Source organism: Carcharodon carcharias, chromosome 3 (genome assembly GCF_017639515.1).
Source record: "Carcharodon carcharias isolate sCarCar2 chromosome 3, sCarCar2.pri, whole genome shotgun sequence".
Classification (NCBI taxonomy): Eukaryota; Metazoa; Chordata; class Chondrichthyes; order Lamniformes; family Lamnidae; genus Carcharodon; species Carcharodon carcharias.
Genome location: NC_054469.1, coordinates 299,677 through 317,762, shown reverse-complemented (window position 1 = coordinate 317,762; position 18,086 = coordinate 299,677). Strand labels below are relative to the sequence as shown.

Here is an 18,086-nt window from a genome sequence, read left to right as displayed (position 1 = left end):
GGCCACCTGCATTTCATAGCCCAGGTTGGCCAACCAGAGTCTAGTCATCTGCTACAACAAAGGGCCCTGAAATCTTCCTTTCAAGTTGTAATGGTTGAGACACTTAACCATCTCGGTGACCTACACAAGGGATATGTATCCCTCGTCAAAGACAATGTGGAGAGCTAGGGTGACACTGGCCTAGCTTGTGCAACTAGTAATATTGCCTTGTGGAGCTGCAAAGCTCAGTCTGCCATTTTACCATCTAACTAGCAGCAGCACAGAAAAAGGGCTCTGTCCAGGTTGAATGCCTGGCCCTACCTACTCTGTTTCTACTGAAACTTCTGTACCATCACCGCCAAGACTTATTCATCTCTGTGTGGCTATCTCCTCATGTGAAGTCAGCTCTGTTGGAAAAGTGAATTATACAGCATCGGTTTTCTGTCTGCTGACCTCCATGAAGGAGTACCCCATTGGATTTTGATTCAGGACTCTGGACCCACAAGCATTTTTTTTTCTCTGTGGTCTTTGCCCTGTAAATCTTTCTTTTCTCTATCCCGCTTTTACTGTATGAGTGCACAAGGGGCTACATTGCAACCACTCCTCCCATATTTCAGTGTGTGCAAATAACCTAACTCTTTGTGTTCATCCTATCCCAAGTTTGCTGTGGGGTTATTATTAGAAATTGGATCACACCAAAACTGAGGGGTTGGGAAATACGCCACAATTTATAAAGGGGGAATGTCACCAAGAGATATTAATGTGTATAAGGTTATTGGAAATTATTTTTAAAGTTGACTTGTAGTAGTGTCTGTGTCTATGTGCATTTCTGTGTGTTTCTTAATCGGATTAAAGCCAGCTAGTCTGGGTGCTTTGATGTATCGTAGTTTGAGATGTTAATTAGATAAACGTAATGAGTAGAAGGTAGTGTAAATTTGCATTTTTAAATAAACCATTCAAAAGAATGGGTAAAATCTTGCACCTAGCTGGGATTCACCAAGCCATGTGTTTATATTACTAATAAAATTGATGGAATGAAAGGATTATTGTTAGGAGAGTTAAAAATTAAAAGCCTAGGATACAATGGAAAATTTACATTCAAAGGGAAAGCTAGATATAAACTGAGAGGAGTTTGTGTGTGTAAGTCAGAGGCATTGAAGATCTAACCAGCCTGCAAACCTACAATTGTTTGTAAAGAAACCAAATTGAAAGGAACCTCATTTTAAACTCATACAGTCAAATGTGCTTTGCCTGGTGTCTGTTTAAAGTCTATGGTGTTGCCTTGGTGAAGATATACCTGGGAGTGATTAATTTGGGGATTTGTTTAAAAGTTATTCTGGTAGTAATTTGTAGACATGTGTGTGTGTTTAATTAGTTGTTAAATTAATAAACATTTAATTTAATTTTATATAAAAAAAACCTTTTGAGGCTTTATGGTCTTATTCCTGAATTCCGAGCTGAATCTCAAACATACCAATTGAAAATATAGGTTATGACAGTTGTTCAAGTTTCCCTCTGAGATTTAAACAGCTCAGCCTTTACCCACTGCTGTGTCATAACAGGGAAGCAAATCAAAACACCTTTCTGTTTACAGATGGGTGGTGAGAGGAGAAACCAGAGCTGTTTAAATTGGCTCCCCTCCCATCTGTAACAACATAAAAGTGTAAGTTGTTGTTGATGAGAAAGTTAAGGAAGTGGAAAAGGAAGTTTCCCACTGATGGAGCTGGTCTTTCGTCCCTCTCTTAGGAAAATGAGGACCTGAGGTCAAAGGTCCATCTCCTGGAGACATCCCTGCAGCAGAAGCTCGAGCAGTTATTACGGCTGGAGACACAAATGAGCAACATGCAGTGGAGGAACGAGGGGGAGGCGAGGCAGCTGGTGGAGAGAGTGCGAGGACTTCAACTCGAGCTTGAACAATATCGAGAACGGCCAGCGGAGATACAGGTGACTGCATGGGCCTGAGTGTGAGTGTGAGTGTGAGCATGAGGGCACAAGTGTGAGTGTGGGTGTGAATGTGAGTGTGAGGGCATGAGTGTGCGTGTAAGTGTGGATGTGAGTGTAAGGGCATGAGTGTGGCTGAGTGTGTGGGCATGAGTGTGAGTGTGAGTGTGAGGGCACAAATGTGAGTGTAAATGTGAGTGTGAGGGTGAAGGCACGAGTGTGATTGGGAGGGCATGAGTGTGAGTGTGAGTCTGAGTGTGAGTGTAAGAGCACAAGTATGAGTGTGAGTGCTAGTGTAATGTAAGGGCACAAGTATAAGTGTAAATGTGAATGTGAGTGTGAAAGCATGAGTGTAAGATTGAGTGTGAGTGTGGGGGCACAAGTGTGAGTGTGAGTGCTAGTGTGAATGTGAGGGTGAACTCACAAGAATGTGTGCAGGTGAGAGTGCATGGGCATGAGTGTGTGTGAGTGTAAATGTGAATGTGAGTGCGAAGGCACGGGTGTAATTGTGAGAGTGAGGGCAAAGGTTTGAGTGTAACTGTGAATGTGAGTGTGAAGGCACGAGTGTGAGTGAGACTGTGGGTGTGAGTATGAGTGTGAAGTCATGGGTGTGAGTGTGATTGTGAACGTGTGTGAGTGTGAGGACACAGTGTGAGCGTAAGTGTGAACATGAGTGTGAGGGCCAGAAGACTGGAAAGCTGCCAATGTAATACCCTGATTCAAAAAGGGAGGGAGACAAAAAAACAGGTAACTACAGGCCAGTCAGCTTAACTCTGTCATTGGGAAAATGTTAGAGTCTATTATAAAGGATGTAATAGCAGAGCATTTAGAATTACATAATCTAATCAAGCAGAGTCAGCATGGCTTCATGAAGGGGAAATCATGCCTAATAAATTTATTAGAATTCTTTGAGGAGGTAACAAGCAGGATAGATAAAGGGGAACCAGTAGATGTAATGTAATATATTTGGATTTCCAAAAGGTGTTTGATAAAGTACCGTCAATAAGGCTACTTACTAGGACAAGAGCCCATGGTGTTGAGGGTAGTATATTAGCATGGATAGAGGATTGGCTCACTAATAGAAGACAGAGAGTTGGGATAAGGGGGGCATTTTCAGTATAGCAACCTGTAACTAGTGGAGTGCCACAGGGATCAGTGCTGGGGCCTCAATGTCTATTAAAAACTTGGATGAGGGAAGTGAATGTACTATCGCCAAGTTTGTGGATGACACAAAAATAGGTGGGAAGGCAAATGGTGAGGCTGACACACAGAATCTACAGAGGGATATAGACAGGTTAAGTGAGTAGGCAAAAACTTGGCAGATAGGATTCTTAGGAGGCTTGACAGGGTAGATGCTGAGAGGTTGTTTCCTCTTGTGGGTGAGTCGAGGACCAGAGGGCATCATCTCAGAGTAAGGGGGTCACCCATTTAAGACAGAGATGAGGAGGAATTTCTTCTCTCAGAGGGTAGTGAATCTGTGGAATTCTTTACCACAGAGGGCTGTAGAGGCTGGGTTGTTAAGTATATTCAAGGCTGAGATAGACAGATTTTTAATCAGTAAGAGAATCAAGGGTTATGGAGAAAAGGCAGGAAAGTAGCGTTGAGGATTATCAGATCAGCCATGATCTCATTGAATGGCGGAGAAGACTCGATGGGCCGAATGTCCTCCTTCTGCTCCTACGTCTTATGGTCCTGGTAACCACAAGTCCATAATGGCTATAAGATTATACCCATTAACCTCTATTTGTGCTGTTAATTCATTTATTTTGTTCCGAATACTATGCGTATTTAAGTAAAGAGCCATTAATTTTGCCTTTTTATCATTTTTTTCTCCTTTTTGCCCTTTTGTGGAAGAATATTTTCACCCAGAGGGTGATGGGAATCTGGAACTCACTGCCTGAAAGGGTGGGAGAGGCTGAAACCCTCATTACATTTAAGAAGTATTTGGATGTGCGCTTGCGATACCATGGCGGACAAGACTATAGGCCTAGAGCTGGAAAATGGGATTAGAATAGTTAGGTACTTGTTTGACCGGCGCAGACTCGAAGGGCCAAAGGGCCTTTTTCTGTGCTGTGGACCTCTATGACCCTGTGGCCCTATTTGTTTCTGTTTTTTATGTTTGGACACTCTGTCCCTTCCTGTCACACTCTGGGTTTAATTATCTAAATAGCTGCCCTGCAATGCTGCCACGTCCTTTTGCTTTGTCGGCCTATGTCTCCCCTCTCCAGGACTTTCCCCATCTCTATTTAATTTAAAGTCCTCTCTACTGTCCTAGTTATTCGATTCGCCAGGACACTGGTCCCCACATGGTTCAAGTGAAGCCCGCCCCACCCGAACAGCTCCCTTCTACCCCAGTTATGGTGCCGGTGCCCCATGAGCTGAAACCCATTCCTCCCACAACAATCTTACACACATGTAACTCCTTGACATAATTTACCCTGCGCCAGTTTGCCCGTGGCTCAGGTAGTAATCCTGAGATTATTACCTTGGAGGTTCTCCTTCTTAATTTAGCTGCTAACTGTTCAAATTCTTTCAGCAGAACCTCCTTTCTAGTCCTATCAATGTTGTTGGTACCAACATGGACGACAACAACTGGATCCCTCCCCTCCCACTCCAAGTTCATCTCCAGCCCTGAGGAGATGTCCTTAACCCTGGCACCGGGCAGGCAACACAGCCTTCGGGACTCATGCTCACGGCTGCAGAGAACAGTATCTATCCCCCTAATTATACAGTCCCCTCCCACTACCACGTTCCTATTTCCTCCCCCCACTTGAATGACTCTCTGTACCACAGTGCCGTGGTCAGTTTGCTCATCCTCCCTGCAGTCCCTGCTGTCTCCCACACAGCTTGCAAGAACCTCTTACCTGTTGGAGAACTGCAGGAGCCGAGGCTCCTCGACCACTGCCCCCTGGATTCCCAAACCTGCCTCACCTACAGTCACACCCTCCTGTCCCTGATCACAGACTAAATTTGAATTACCTAATCTGAGGGGGTGATGCAACTCCTAGAGCAAAGTGTCCAGATAACTTTCGCCCTCCCTGATGTGGCTCAACGTCTGCTGCTCGGACTCCAGCTGCTTAAGAGACTGAGAGTGTGTGAGCGAGAGTTTGAGCGAGTGTGTGTGAGAGCGAGTGTGTGAGCGAGTGTGTGTGTGAGCGAGTGTGTGAGTGAGAGTGTGTGTGAGCGAGTGTGTGAGCAAGCGTGTGAGCAAGTGTGAATGAGAGTGAGTGAGAGTGAGAACGAGGGTGTGAGCGAGTGTGTGTGTGAGCGAGTGTGTGAGCGAGTGTGTGAGTAAGTGTGAATGAGAGTGAGAATGAGAGTGAGCACAAGAGTGTGAGCGAGTGTGTGAGCGAGTGTGTGAGCAAGTGTGTGAGCGAGTGTGAATGAGAGTGAGAATGAGAGTGAGAACAAAAGTGTGAGCGAGTGTGTGAGCAAGTGTGAACAAGTGTGAATGAGAGTGAGTGAGAGTGAGAACGAGAGTGTGAGCGAGTGTGAGAAAGTGTGTGAGCAAGTGTGAATGAGAGTGAGAACGAGAATGAGAACAAGAGTGTGAGCGAGAGTGTGAGCGAGTGTGAGCGAGTGTGAGCGAGTGTGAGCAAGATTGAGTGTGTGAGAGCAAGAGTGAGAGCAAGAATGTGAGCGAAAGCGAGAGTGTGAACTAGAATGTGAGCAATCATGTGAGTGAGCGTGTGTGGGCATGAGTGAGTGTGTAAGTGAGAATGAGTGGGCACAAGTGTGAGTGACAGTGAGAGTGAGTGGGCACAAATGTGAGTGTGAGTGAGGGTGACAGGGCACGAGTGTGAGTGAGAGTGAGAGTGAGTGGGCACGAGTGTGAGTGTGAGTGAGGGTGACAGGGCACGAGTGTGAGTGAGAGTGAGCTCCCTCTCCCAGAGTGAGCTCCCTTGCCGATAGCCCAATGTCTCGGGCAGTCGGTCAGACTAACTGTCCCCGGTGTTTTGTCTGTTCCGGTCTCCAGTACGTCACCCAGCGAGTGGAGGTAGATTCTCCAGGGACACTGAAATCACTCCAGGATTGTGAGCAGAGAAACCGGCAGCTCCTGGATCAGCTCTCAGTACAAGGGGAGCAGTTCAGCAAACTGGAGCAACAACTGAGGGGCTCTCAGGAGAACAGCTTGGAACTCAAATACAAGGTAAAGCCGGGCAACCTCATACAAGCCATCATTCACCTCCATCACTCGCTCATTCACACTGAGGCCAGCACCATTCACACCCGCCCACCACAGCTCACTGGCAGATCCTCAGGGAAACATAGGGCAAAAGAGCAAAGATCAGGGTCCATCTTTCTACCATCCCGAAACTCTCATGATAAGAGTGGAGTCGTTGACCAATCAGTGTGTTTGATTTCAGTCTATGAGTTAACAACAGACCCAGACTGAGGAGAGATAAGTGCCAGGATTGGGGAGATCTGGGAATCAGGAGTCATCGGCCCAGATCTTCAGGTGTCCGGCAACCCGGAGACTGGACATGTGACCCAAGATGTGCGTTGGGACTCTGTGGAGGTCCCAACTCAAGGACACCTTGGGAATTGTCCAGGAAGTTTGAACTTCTGACAGGCAATTCTCCTGCTCCCTGGGACGCTTCACCAATCTCCCACTCTGAGATAAAGCCAGAGACTTTGGACAGTTTGGATGTTCTCACCTGGACAGTTACCCAGGAAATATTACATTAGAACATAAGAACTAGGAGCAGGAGTTGGCAATTCAGCCCCTCAAGCCTGCCCCACCATTCATTACGATCATGGCTTATATAATTTCGGCCTCAAATCCAATTTCCCACCCTCTCCCCATAACCTTTCAACCTGTTACTAATTAAAAACCTGTCTATCTCCTCCTTAAATTTATTCAGTGTCCCAGCATCTACTGCACTCTGAGGTAGTGAATTCCACAGATTCACGACCCTTTGAGAAAAGTAATTCCTCCTCATCTCTGATTTAAATCTACCACCCCTTAGCCTAAAACTTTGGCCTCTCATTCTAGAATTCCCCACAAGGGGAGACATCTGCTCCACGTCTACTTTGTCTATCCCCTTTAGCATCTTATATACCTCAATTAGATCTCCTCTCATCCTTCTAAACTCTAGCGAGTATAGGCCTAAACTGCTCAATCTCTCCTCCTAAGTCAAACCCCACATCTCTGGAACCAATCTAGTGAACCCCCTCTGAACCGCCTCCAGTGCAACTACATCCTTCCTCAAGTAAGGGGACCAAAACTGTGCACAGTACTCCAGGTGCGGTCTCACCAATGCCTTGTACAGTTGCAACAACACTTCCCTATTTTTATACTCTATTCCTTTAGCAATAAATGTCAAAATTCCATTTGCCTTCCTTATTACCTGCTGTACCCGCAGACTAGCTTTCAGCGATTCATGCACAAGGACACCCAGATCCCTCTGCACTGAAGCATTCTGAAGTTTCTCTCCATTTCAATAATAAGTCGCCTTTTTATTCTTCCGACCAAAATGGATAACCTCACACTTATCCACGTTAAACTCCATCTGCCAAATTTTGGTTCATTCACCTAACCTGTCCATATCCATTTGTAAATTCAAAACAAAAACAAAAACAGAATTACCTGGAAAAACTCAGCAGGTCTGGCAGTATCGGCGGAGAAGAAAAGAGTTGACGTTTCGAGTCCTCATGACCCTTCGACAGAACAGTTCTGTTGAAGGGTCATGAGGACTCGAAACGTCAACTCTTTTCTTCTCCGCCGATGCTGCCAGACCTGCTGAGTTTTCCAGGTAATTCTGTTTTTGTTTTTGTTTTGGATTTCCAGCATCCGCAGTTTTTTTGTTTTTATCCATTTGTAAATTTCTTATTTCTTCATTGCAACTTACTTTCCCACCTATTTTGATGTCATCTGCAAATTTAGCTATAGTACCTTCTATCCCTGAGTCCAAGTCATTAATATAGATTGTAAATAGTTGAGGCCCAAGACCGAACCCTGTGGCACCCCACTAGTTACAGCTTGCCATCCAGAAAAAGACCCATTTATCTTGACTCACTGCTTTCTGTTGGTTAGCCAATCCTCTATCCAAGCTAATATATTACCCCTAACTCCATGTGATCTTATCTTGTGTATTAATCTTTTGTGCAGCACCTTATCAAAGGCCTTCTGGAAGTCCAGATATACTACATCGACAGGATCCCCATTATCCACTTTGCTTGTCACATCTTCAAAGAACTCTAGCAAATTAGTCAAACACGATTTACTCTTCATAAAACCATGCAGACTCTGATGGATTGCATTTTGACTTTCCAAATGTCCCATTACTACTTCCTTAACAATGGATTCCAACAATTTCCCAATGACAGACGTTAAACTAACTGGTCTATAGTTTCCTACTTTCTGCCTCCCCCCTTTTTGAATAAGGGCATTAAATTAGCATTTTTCCAGTCCACTGGAACCTTTCCAGAATCCAGGGAATTTTGGAATATTATAGCCAATGCATCCACTATCTCCGTTGTCACTTCCTTTAAGACTTTGGGGTGTGGGCCATCAGGTCCTGGGGACTTGTCACCCATTAATCCCAATAGTTTGCTCAGTACTTTTTCTCTAGTGATTGTGATTGTTCTAAGTTCCTCCTTCTCTATATCGTCTGCACTACCTGTTACTATTGGGGTGGTACTAGTGTCGTCCACTGTGAAAACTGAGGCAAAATATTGATTAAGCGTCTCTGCCATTTCTGCGTTCCCCACTATTAACTCCCTAGACTTTAGCTACTCTCTGTCCTTTTATAAACTTGTAGCAGCTTTTGCTATCAGTTTATGCATTTTGCGCTAGTTTTCTTTCATAATTTACCTTTGCTCTTTTTATTATTTTTTTAGTAACCCTTTGTTGATCTTTAAAAGTTTCCCAATCTTCCAGCCTGTCACTGACCTTTGTAATTTGGTATGCCTTAGTTTTTGCCTTTATGTTATCTTTAACTTCCTTGCTTAGCAATGGATGCTTTTTCCCCCTCTTACCATCTTTCTTCCTCTTTGGAATATATTTTACTTGGGAGGAATTGAATATCTCCTTAAATATCTGCCATTGTTCATCAACTGTCCTAACTTGTAGTCTTCCTGCCCAGTCCACTAGGGACAAATCTGCCCTCATGCCTATGTAGTTACCTTTGTTTAACTCCAGAACACTAGTGTGGGACTCCAGTTTTCTCGCTCTCAAACTGAACTTGAAATTCTAGCATGTTATGATCACTCTTCCCTAGAGGATCCTTTACTATGAGATCATTAATTAATCCCATCTCATTACACAAAACCAAACCCAGAATAGCCTGCTCCCTGGTTGCATGGTAATCAGCAGGAGGTTTCCTTGCCCACGTTTGACCTGATGCTATGGGACTTCACGGGGTCCGGAGTTGATGTTGTGGACTCCCAGGGCAACTCCCTCCCGACTGTATACCACTGTGCTGCCACCTCTGCTGGGTTTGTCCTGCCGGTGGGACAGGACATACCCAGGGATGGTGATGGTGGAGTCTGGGACATTATCTGGGACAGTAAGGTATGATTCCGTGAGGATAACCATGTCTGGCTGTTGCTTGACTAGTCCGTGAGACAGCTCTCCCAATTTTGGCACAGCCCCCAGATGTTAATGAGGAGGACTCTGCAGGGTCGACAGGGCTGAGTTTGCTGTTGTTGTTTCTGGTGCCTCGGTCGATGCTGGGTGGTCTGTCCGGTTTCAATCCTTATAGACTTTGTATCAGTTTATAGAACTGAGTGGCTGGCTAGGCCAGTTCACAGGGTAGTTAAGGGTCAACCACGTTGCTGTGGGTCTGGAGTCACATGTAGGTCAGACCAGGTAAGGACAGATTTCCTTCCCTTAAGGAGCATTAGTGACCCAAATGGGTTTTTACAACAATCAACAATGGTTTCATGGTCATCATTAGACTGTTAATTCCAGATTTTTATTGATTCAAATTCCACCATCTCCCCAGAGCATTACCCCGGGTCTCTGGATTACTAGTCCAGTGACTAGTGACAGTCTAATACCGCAATTCCACTATCCCCATGAATAGTGATATGAAAAAACTTTTTCATGCAGTGTGTTTAGGGTTTGGAATGCGCTGCCTGAGAGTGTGGTGGGGGCAGGTTCAACTGAAGCATTCAAAAGGGAACTAGGCTGTTACCTGAAAAGGATGAGTGTGCAGGGTTACAGGGAGAAGGCAGGAGAATGGCACTAAGGGAATTGTTTGTTCGGAGAGCCAGTACAGACATGATGGGCCGATTGGCCTCCTTTTGTTGTTATGACTGAGCTGGGAGGACCGCACTGTCTCTTGTCCCACTACTCCACAGGGTCACAACATATATTTAAATAATTTCTCCAGCTCGCTGTGTAGCCAAATATCTGCTTTACCTTTAACCTCAGAATGCACCAGGTTTCTTCAATAAACAACAAAATTATTAGTTTATCATAAAACCAGACTTGCTCAAGTAGGAAGGTAAAGCTTATTGACATACAGTATGAAATATGAAAATATAATTGTTCTTTCCAAATACCCTAACTCTCTCTCACATGCGAAAAAACATAATTAAATAGCGGAATACTGCCAAGAGGTTAAAAGTCAATGGGTCAATGGAAAAGGATAAATGGTGTCCGGGTAACACAGCTGGTTTCTCAGCACTGGTCAGGGAAACAATCGATGACCCTTGCACGACTTTTCAGGCAGGCTTCGAGGAAAACTTGCAGCCAGTCAATGTCAGAATGTAGAGTGACTTTGGAGCAACTTCCATTCATTCTCTGCTTTGGGACTGGGTCAGGAGCTTCAGAAGTTGTCTTCATTACTCGAGCAGTTGATCCTCCTTGTTTTTCCTCTAAAGCAAAACTAAAACCAGCTTTTTAAACACCGTTTTCCAGGCCTGTTTTAATAAATCACCCTGTGACCCTTTTGTAAACTGTCCACTGGGGTCAAGAGGTTTCCAGTTTCTTTAAAACTGCTCAATTACCTTTTCCGGTAAAATGCTGTCTTTTCCAGGAACAGCAGCAACCAGAGTCCCTGCATTAACCCTTTAAGGGACAGTGTCTGTTAAAAACACAAATTCTTCCAGAATGTTCTGAGCCCTTGAAGATGAACCATTTTGCGTGACTGAAGGGTTTGTGACAGGGTGCTGTAACAATTCTGTGATCCTGAGGTTAAAACCCGGTCTAACTCCTGCATAACTACAGAACTGACCCACACCCCTCAACACTCACCCTGACACCCCCAACTCCCCCCTCAACAAGCCCCGACTGCACACAAAACCATCTGACTAACACACCCACCCCCCAGCCCCGAACCCCTGACTCTCCTCTGACCCCTAAATATCCCCCCTGACCCAACATGACCACCGTCCTGACCAGACATGACAACACCCCACCCCCACCCACCCCCCACCATCCGACTACCCCTGACCCACCTGCCCTCCCATCCACCCCCACCCCATTCAACTGCCACTCTCTCCGTCCACTCACATTCATCAAGCAGCCATTCAGTAACATGCCCACACACGGTTCCATCTGACCTCACTGCAGTTGGTGTGCCCTGTCTTCACCGTGACACTACAACGTGGCGACAGTGCTGCACTCCCTCAGTACTGACCCTCCGACAGTGCAGCACTCCCTCAGTACTGACCCTCTGACAGTGCAGCACTCCCTCAGTACTGACCCTCTGACAGTGCAGCACTCCCTCAGTACTGACCCTCTGACAGTGCAGCACTCCCTCAGTACTGACCCTCTGACAGTGCTGCACTCCCTCAGTACTGACCCTCTGACAGTGCAGCACTCCCTCAGTACTGACCCTCTGACAGTGCAGCACTCCCTCAGTACTGACACTCTGACAGTGCAGCACTCCCTCAGTACTGACCATCTGACAGTGCAGCACTCCCTCAGTGTCAGGATGGATGATTCGCTCCGTTCTCCTGAGTGGGACCTGACCCCATGTTCTCTGACTCTGGGGGTCGTGGTGCTTTTCACTGAGTTATGTTGGGTGTGGGGAGTCAGGCCAGACGGAGATTGTGGCGTGTGGTTCCCTGGAAGTTTGGAAGCTGCAGATAGCAGCGGCCTACCAGCCGGTGAGTGAGGCGTTGAGCTCAGAGAGGGGGGGTCGGTGACGTGGCCACACTGAGATTCAGCTGTGTTTCAGATTCTGGTGTACGAGGCTGAGATTCAGAAACTCCGCGAGGAGCTCCTTCAGAAGATCAGTCACCTGGAGGCAAGCAAGGATGAAGCTGTCAAAGAGGCGTCCGAATGTTCCGAGGATCACCTGGAGGAGCTCCGACAGCAGTTCACAGGTAAATGCGGAGTGAGTACTGAGCAGCGCTGGAGTGATCGGAGGGTCAGCACTCACCCAGGTCTCCATCCATCAACAGGGCCCTCAGGGAGTAACATTCCCTCAATCAATGGGATATTTCTGTCCCTAGACATCCTCTCAGGACACTCCAAAGCACCTCACAGCCAGCGAGGTAGTTTTTTTGAAGGGTAATCGCTGTTATAAGGCAGGAAAGTTGACAGCCGACTTGTGCATAGAAAGATCCCACAAACAGCAATGAAACAAACGACCAGATATAACCCAAGTATTGCACTGGGCACTGAGTGAAGCCAGGCTTAGGAGGTCAAGACATAAAGGCCGGAAAATGCCGGAGAAACTCGGGAGGTCCAACAGCGTCTTTGGGGAGAGACACAGAGTTAACGTTTTGAGTCCGTCTGACTCTTCTTCAGAGCTGAAGAGAAGTAGAGATGTGATGGGGTTTATACTGTCTAAGAGGGGCTGGAGCAGCTCTAACAAAATAGAAGGTGGGGGGCTAAGGAGAGATTGACAAAGGCGTCATGTACACAAGAAAAGGGAGTGTTACTGGTAGCGTTAAAGACTAAAGGAGGTGCTGATAGTGGTATAAAGGTAAGAGCAGAATGAGTTAATAACAGAACGAGGGTTAGCGCTCTGTGAAAGAGCAACACGGAACAAGGGGCAGATGGTCTGGGTGTGTGTGAGGTGGGGGGTGGGTGTTGGGGGGAAAAGGATTTAAAAAATTGTTTTAAATGAATAAAATAACAAAAAAGAAAAAATGAATAAATTAATAAAAATGAATTTAAAAATAGATAATTGGATTAAAAAAGGATGAAGATGGAGGAGAGGGTTCATGGTCTGAAGCTGTTGAATTCAATATTCAGTTTGGAAGGCTGTAAAGTGCCTAGTCGGAAGATGAGGTGCTGTTCCTCCAGTTTGCGTTGGGCTTCACTGGAACAATGCAGCAAGCCAAGGACAGACATGTGGGCAAGAGAGCAGGGTGGAGTGTTAAAATGGCAAGCGACAGGGAGGTCTGGGTAATACTTGCGGACAGACCGAAGGTGTTCTGCAAAGCGGTCACCCAGTCTGCGTTTGTTCTCTCCAATGTAGAGGAAACCGCTGGGGTGGGATTTGAGATTTCAACCTGTGGACTCAATTGGTGCAAGATTCTCTGGGGGTTATGGGGGGAGATACAGTCTGGGAGAGAGGGGAATCGGAATCTGAGGGAGATGGGGGAGACAGTATCTGGGGGAGATAGCGAAAGTGTGTCTGTGGGGAGCGGGGAAGTTGGTATCTGCGGGGAGATGGGAGACGGTGTCTGCAGGGAGATGGGGAGACACTGTGTCTGTGGGAGAGGGCGTTGAGGAATGGGGAAGACAGTGTCTGGGGGTGCTGGGAGACAGTGTTGGGGGAGATGAGGAGACCGTGTCTGGGGCAGCGGGAGATGATGTCTGGGGAGAAGGGGGAGAGGGCGTCTGGGGGAGAGGGGGAGACGTTGTCTGGGGGAAAGGGGGAGATGTTGTCTGGGGAGGGGGGGAAGACAGTGTTTCAGGGAGAGGGGGGAGACAGTGTTTGCAGGAGAGGGGTAGACGGTGTCTGGGGCTGAGGTGGAGACAATGACTGGGGCAGAGGGGAAGATGGTGTCTGGGGGAGAGGGGGAGATGTTGTCTGGGGATGAGGGGGAGATGTTGCCTGGGGGAGAGGGGGTGAGACAGTGTCTGGGGGAGGGGGAAAGACGGTGTCTGGGGGAGAGGGGGAGACAGTGTCTGGGGGAGCGGGGGAGACGGTGTCTCAGGGAGAGGGGGAGACAGTGTTGGGGGAGCGGGGGAGACGGTGTCTCAGGGAGAGGGGAGACAGTGTCTGGGGGAGCGGGGGAGATGGTGTCGGGGGGAGGGGAGGAGGGGAGACAGTGTCTGGGGAGACGGTGTCTGGGGGAGACAGTGTCTGGGGGAGAGGGGAGACAGTGTCTGGGGAGACAGTGTCTGGGGAGAAGGGGTCTTGGGGAGAAGATGTCTAGGGGAGACAGTGTCTGGGAGGGACGGTGTCTGGGGGAGACGGTGTCTGGGGGAAGGTGTCTTGGGGAGAAGGTGCCTAGGGGAGACAGTGTCTGGGGAGACGGTGTCTGGGGGGAGACAGTGTCTGGGGGAGAGGGGGGAACAGTGTCTGGGGAGACAGTGTCTGGGGGGAGAAGGTGTCTTGGGGAGAAGGTGTCTAGGGGAGACAGTGTCTGGAGGGACGTGTCTGGGGGGAGGACGGTGTCTGGGGAGAAGGTGTCTTGGGGAGAAGGTGTCTAGGGGAGACAGTGTCGGGGGGAGAGGGGGGAGACAGTGTCTGGGGGAGACAGTGTCTGGGGGAGAAGGTGTCTTGGGAGAAGGTGCCTAGGGGAGACAGTGTCTGGGGGAGACGGTGTCTGGGGAGAAGGTGTCTTGGGGAGAAGGTGCCTAGGGGGAGACAGTGTCTGGGAGAGACGGTGTCTGGGGGAGGACAGTGTCTGGGGGAGACGGTGTCTAGGGAGACAGTGTCTGGGGAGACGGTGCCTGTGGAGACGGTGTCTGGGGGAGAAGGTGGTCGGGGAGAAGGTGTCTAGGGGAGACAGTGTCTGGGGGAGATGGTGTCTGGGGAGACAGTGTCTGGGGGAGACGTTGTCTGGGGGGAGAGGGGGGAGACGGTGTCTGGGGGGAGACGGTGTCCTGGGGGAGACAGTGTCTAGGGGAGACGGTGTCTGGGGGAGACGTTTCTGGGGGAGAGGGGGAGACGGAGTCTGCGGGAGACGGTGTCTAGGGAGACAGTGTCTGGGAGGGACGGTGTCTGGGGGAGACGTGTGTCTGGGGGAGAGGGGGAGACGGTGTCTGGGGGAGACGGTGTCTGGGGGAGACAGTGTCTAGGGGAGACGGTGTCTGGGGGAGACGTTGTCGGGGGAGAGGGGGAGACGGTGTCTGGTGGGAGAGGGGGAGACGGTGTCTGGGGGGGAGACTTTGTCGGGGGAGAGGGGGGAGACAGTGTCTGGGTGAGACGGTGTCTGGGGGAGACCGGTGTCTGGGGGCACAGTGAGTGAGATTAGCCCCAGGCTCACTCTGTCTCTCTCCACCACAGGAATGCAGCAGAACCTGAGCACATTGAAACCGGTGCTGAAGACGATGAAAGTGAATTACTGCAGCCTGCGGAGTCAGGTCAAAAACTTCTCCCAGATTTACGAATCTGCTCTGACTGAGGCTCGGAAACAGGTGATTGGGGACAGAGGCAGGTGAGCGCACCATCTAATGAATCAGTCCCCCCCCCCCTCCCAGCACATCAAACACACAGACAGGATCAAACAGGGTGCATCTGTCACATTCACACAGCCAATCCCTTCCCATCCCCAATAATCCCCCAATCGCCACTCTCCCTGCTCAGCTCAACTCACTCTCTCCACCCCATTCACACACTGTCTGTGCTCCTTTACTGTACAGCTCAATTACCCCTGAGGGGGGTAAAATATTCTTAATGGGGGAAATGGTGCAGAGCGGGGAGAAAATAGATTGAGGTGCAGATCAACCATGACCTGATTGAGGGCTGAATGGCCTCCTCCTGTTCCTGTGTAACAGGCTTGATAGGGGCTGAATGGACTAATCCTGTTCCTGTGTAACAGGCTCGAGAGGGGCTGAATGGCCTCCTCCTGTTCCTGTGTAACAGGCTCGAGAGGGGCTGAATGGGCCTCCTCCTGTTCCTGTGTAACAGGCTCGAGAGGGGCTGGAAATGGCCTCCTCCTGTTTCCTGTGTAATAGGCTGGAGAGGGGCTGAATGGCCTCCTCCTGTTTCTGTGTAACAGGCTCGAGAGGGGCTGAATGGCCTCCTCCTGTTCCTGTGTAACAGGCTTGAGAGGGGCTGAATGTGCCTCCTCCTGTTTCTGTGTAACAGGCTCGAGAGGGGCTGAATGGCCTCCTCTTTTCCTGTGTAATAGGCTCGAGAGGGGCTGAATGGCCTCCTCCTGTTCCTGTGTAATAGGCTCGGAGGGAGGCTGAATGGACCTCCTCCTGTTTCTGTGTAAAATGCTCGAGAGGGGCTGAATGGCCTCCTCCTGTTCCTGTGTAACAGGCTCGAGGGGGGCTGAATGGCCTCCCTCCTGTTCCCTGTGTGACAGGCTCGAGAGGGGCTGAATGGCCTCCCTCCTGTTCCCTGTGTGACAGGCTCGAGAGGGGCTGAATGGACCTCGTCCTGTTTCTGTGTAACACGCTCGAGAGGGGCTGAATGGCCTCCTCCTGTTCCTGTGTAACAGGCTCGAGAGGGGCTGAATGGCCTCCTCCTGTTCCTGTGTAACAGGCTCGAGAGGGGCTGAATGGCCTCCTCCTGTTCCTGTGTAACAGGCTCGAGAGGGGCTGAATGGCCTCCTCCTATTCTTGTGTAAGTCTTGAGAGGGGCTGAATGGCCTCCTCTTGTTCTTGTGTAACAGGCTTGAGAGGGGCTGAGTGACCTCCTCCTGTTCCTGTGTTACAAGCTCGAGAGGGGCTGAATGGCCTCATGTTCCTGTGTAACAGGCTCAATGGGGGGCCTGAATGGCCTCCTCCTGCTCCTGTGTAACAGGCTCGAGAGGGGCTGAATGGCCTCCTCCTGTTCCTGTGTAAAAGGCTGGAGAGGGGCTGAATGGGCCTCCTCCTGTTTCTGTGTAACAGGCTCGAGAGGGGCTGAATGGCCTCCTCCTGTTCCTGTGTAACAGGCTCGAGAGGGGCTGAATGGCCTCCTCCTGTTTCTGTGTAACAGGCTCGAGAGGGGCTGAATGGCCTCCTCCTGTTCCTGTGTAACAGGCTCGAGAGGGGCTGAATGGGCCTCTCCTGTTTCTGTGTAACAGGCTCGAGAGGGGCTGAATGGCCTCCTCCAATTCCTGTTAACAGGCTCGAGAGGGGCTGAATGGCCTCCTCCTGTTCCTGTGTAACTGGCTGGAGAGGAGCTGAATGGACTCCTCCAATTCCTGTTAACAGGCTCGAGAGAGGCTGAATGGGCTCCTCCTGTTCCTGTGTAACAGCCTCAAGAGGGGCTGAATTGCCTCCTCCTGTTCCTGTGTAACAGGCTCGAGAGGGGCTGAATGGCCTCCTCCTGTTCCTGTGTAACAGGCTCGAGAGGGGCTGAATGGCCTCCTCCTGTTCCTGTGTAACAGGCTCGAGAGGGGCTGAATGGCCTCCTCCTGTTCCTGTGTAACAGGCTCGAGAGGGGCTGAATGGCCTCCTCCTGTTCCTGTGTAATAGGCTGGAGAGGGCTGAATGGGCCTCCTCCTGTTTCTGTCTAACTTGCTCGAGAGGGGCTGAATGGCCTCCTCCTGTTTCTGTGTACAGGCTGGAGAGGACTGAATGGCCTCCTCCTGTTTCTGTGTAACAGGCTCGAGAGGGGCTGAATGGCCTCCTCCTGTTCCTGTGTAATAGCTGGAGAGGGGCTGAATGGCCTCCTCCTGTTCCTGTGTAATAGGCTGGAGAGGGGCTGAATGCCTCCTCCTGTTCCTGTGTAATAGGCTGGAGAGGGACTGAATGGCCTCCTCCTGTTTCTGTGTAACAGGCTCGAGAGGGCTGAATGGCCTCCTCCTTTCCTGTGTAATAGGCTGGAGAGGGGCTGAATGGCCTCCTCCTGTTCCTGTGTAATAGGCTGGAGAGGGCTGAATGGCCTCCTCCTGTTCCTGTGTAACAGCTCGAGAGGCTGAATGGCCTCCTCCTGTTCCTGTGTAATGCTGGAGAGGGGCTGAATGGCCTCCTCCTGTTCTGTGTAACAGGCTGGAGAGAGGGGGCTGAATGGGGCCCTCCTCCTGTTCTTGTGTGACAGGCTCGACGAGAGGGGCTGAATGGCCTCCTCCTGTTTCCTGTGTGACAGGCTTGAGGAGAGGGGCTGAATGGCCTCCTCCTGTTTCTGTGTAACAGGCTCGAGAGGGGC

General features: G+C 49.4%; 1 protein-coding gene across 1 annotated transcript in view; it reads left to right on the top strand.

Moving 5' to 3' along the window:
- The first annotated feature begins 90 nt into the window (after positions 1-90).
- LOC121275731 (kinesin-like protein KIFC3) overlaps positions 91-18,086 on the top strand; it is a 101,391-nt gene continuing 83,395 nt past the window's right edge. Inside the window, 5 exon segments of the mRNA XM_041183321.1 lie at positions 91-135; positions 1,726-1,923; positions 5,897-6,070; positions 12,054-12,201; positions 15,288-15,418. Coding sequence (XP_041039255.1) covers positions 91-135; positions 1,726-1,923; positions 5,897-6,070; positions 12,054-12,201; positions 15,288-15,418 — 696 coding nt within the window.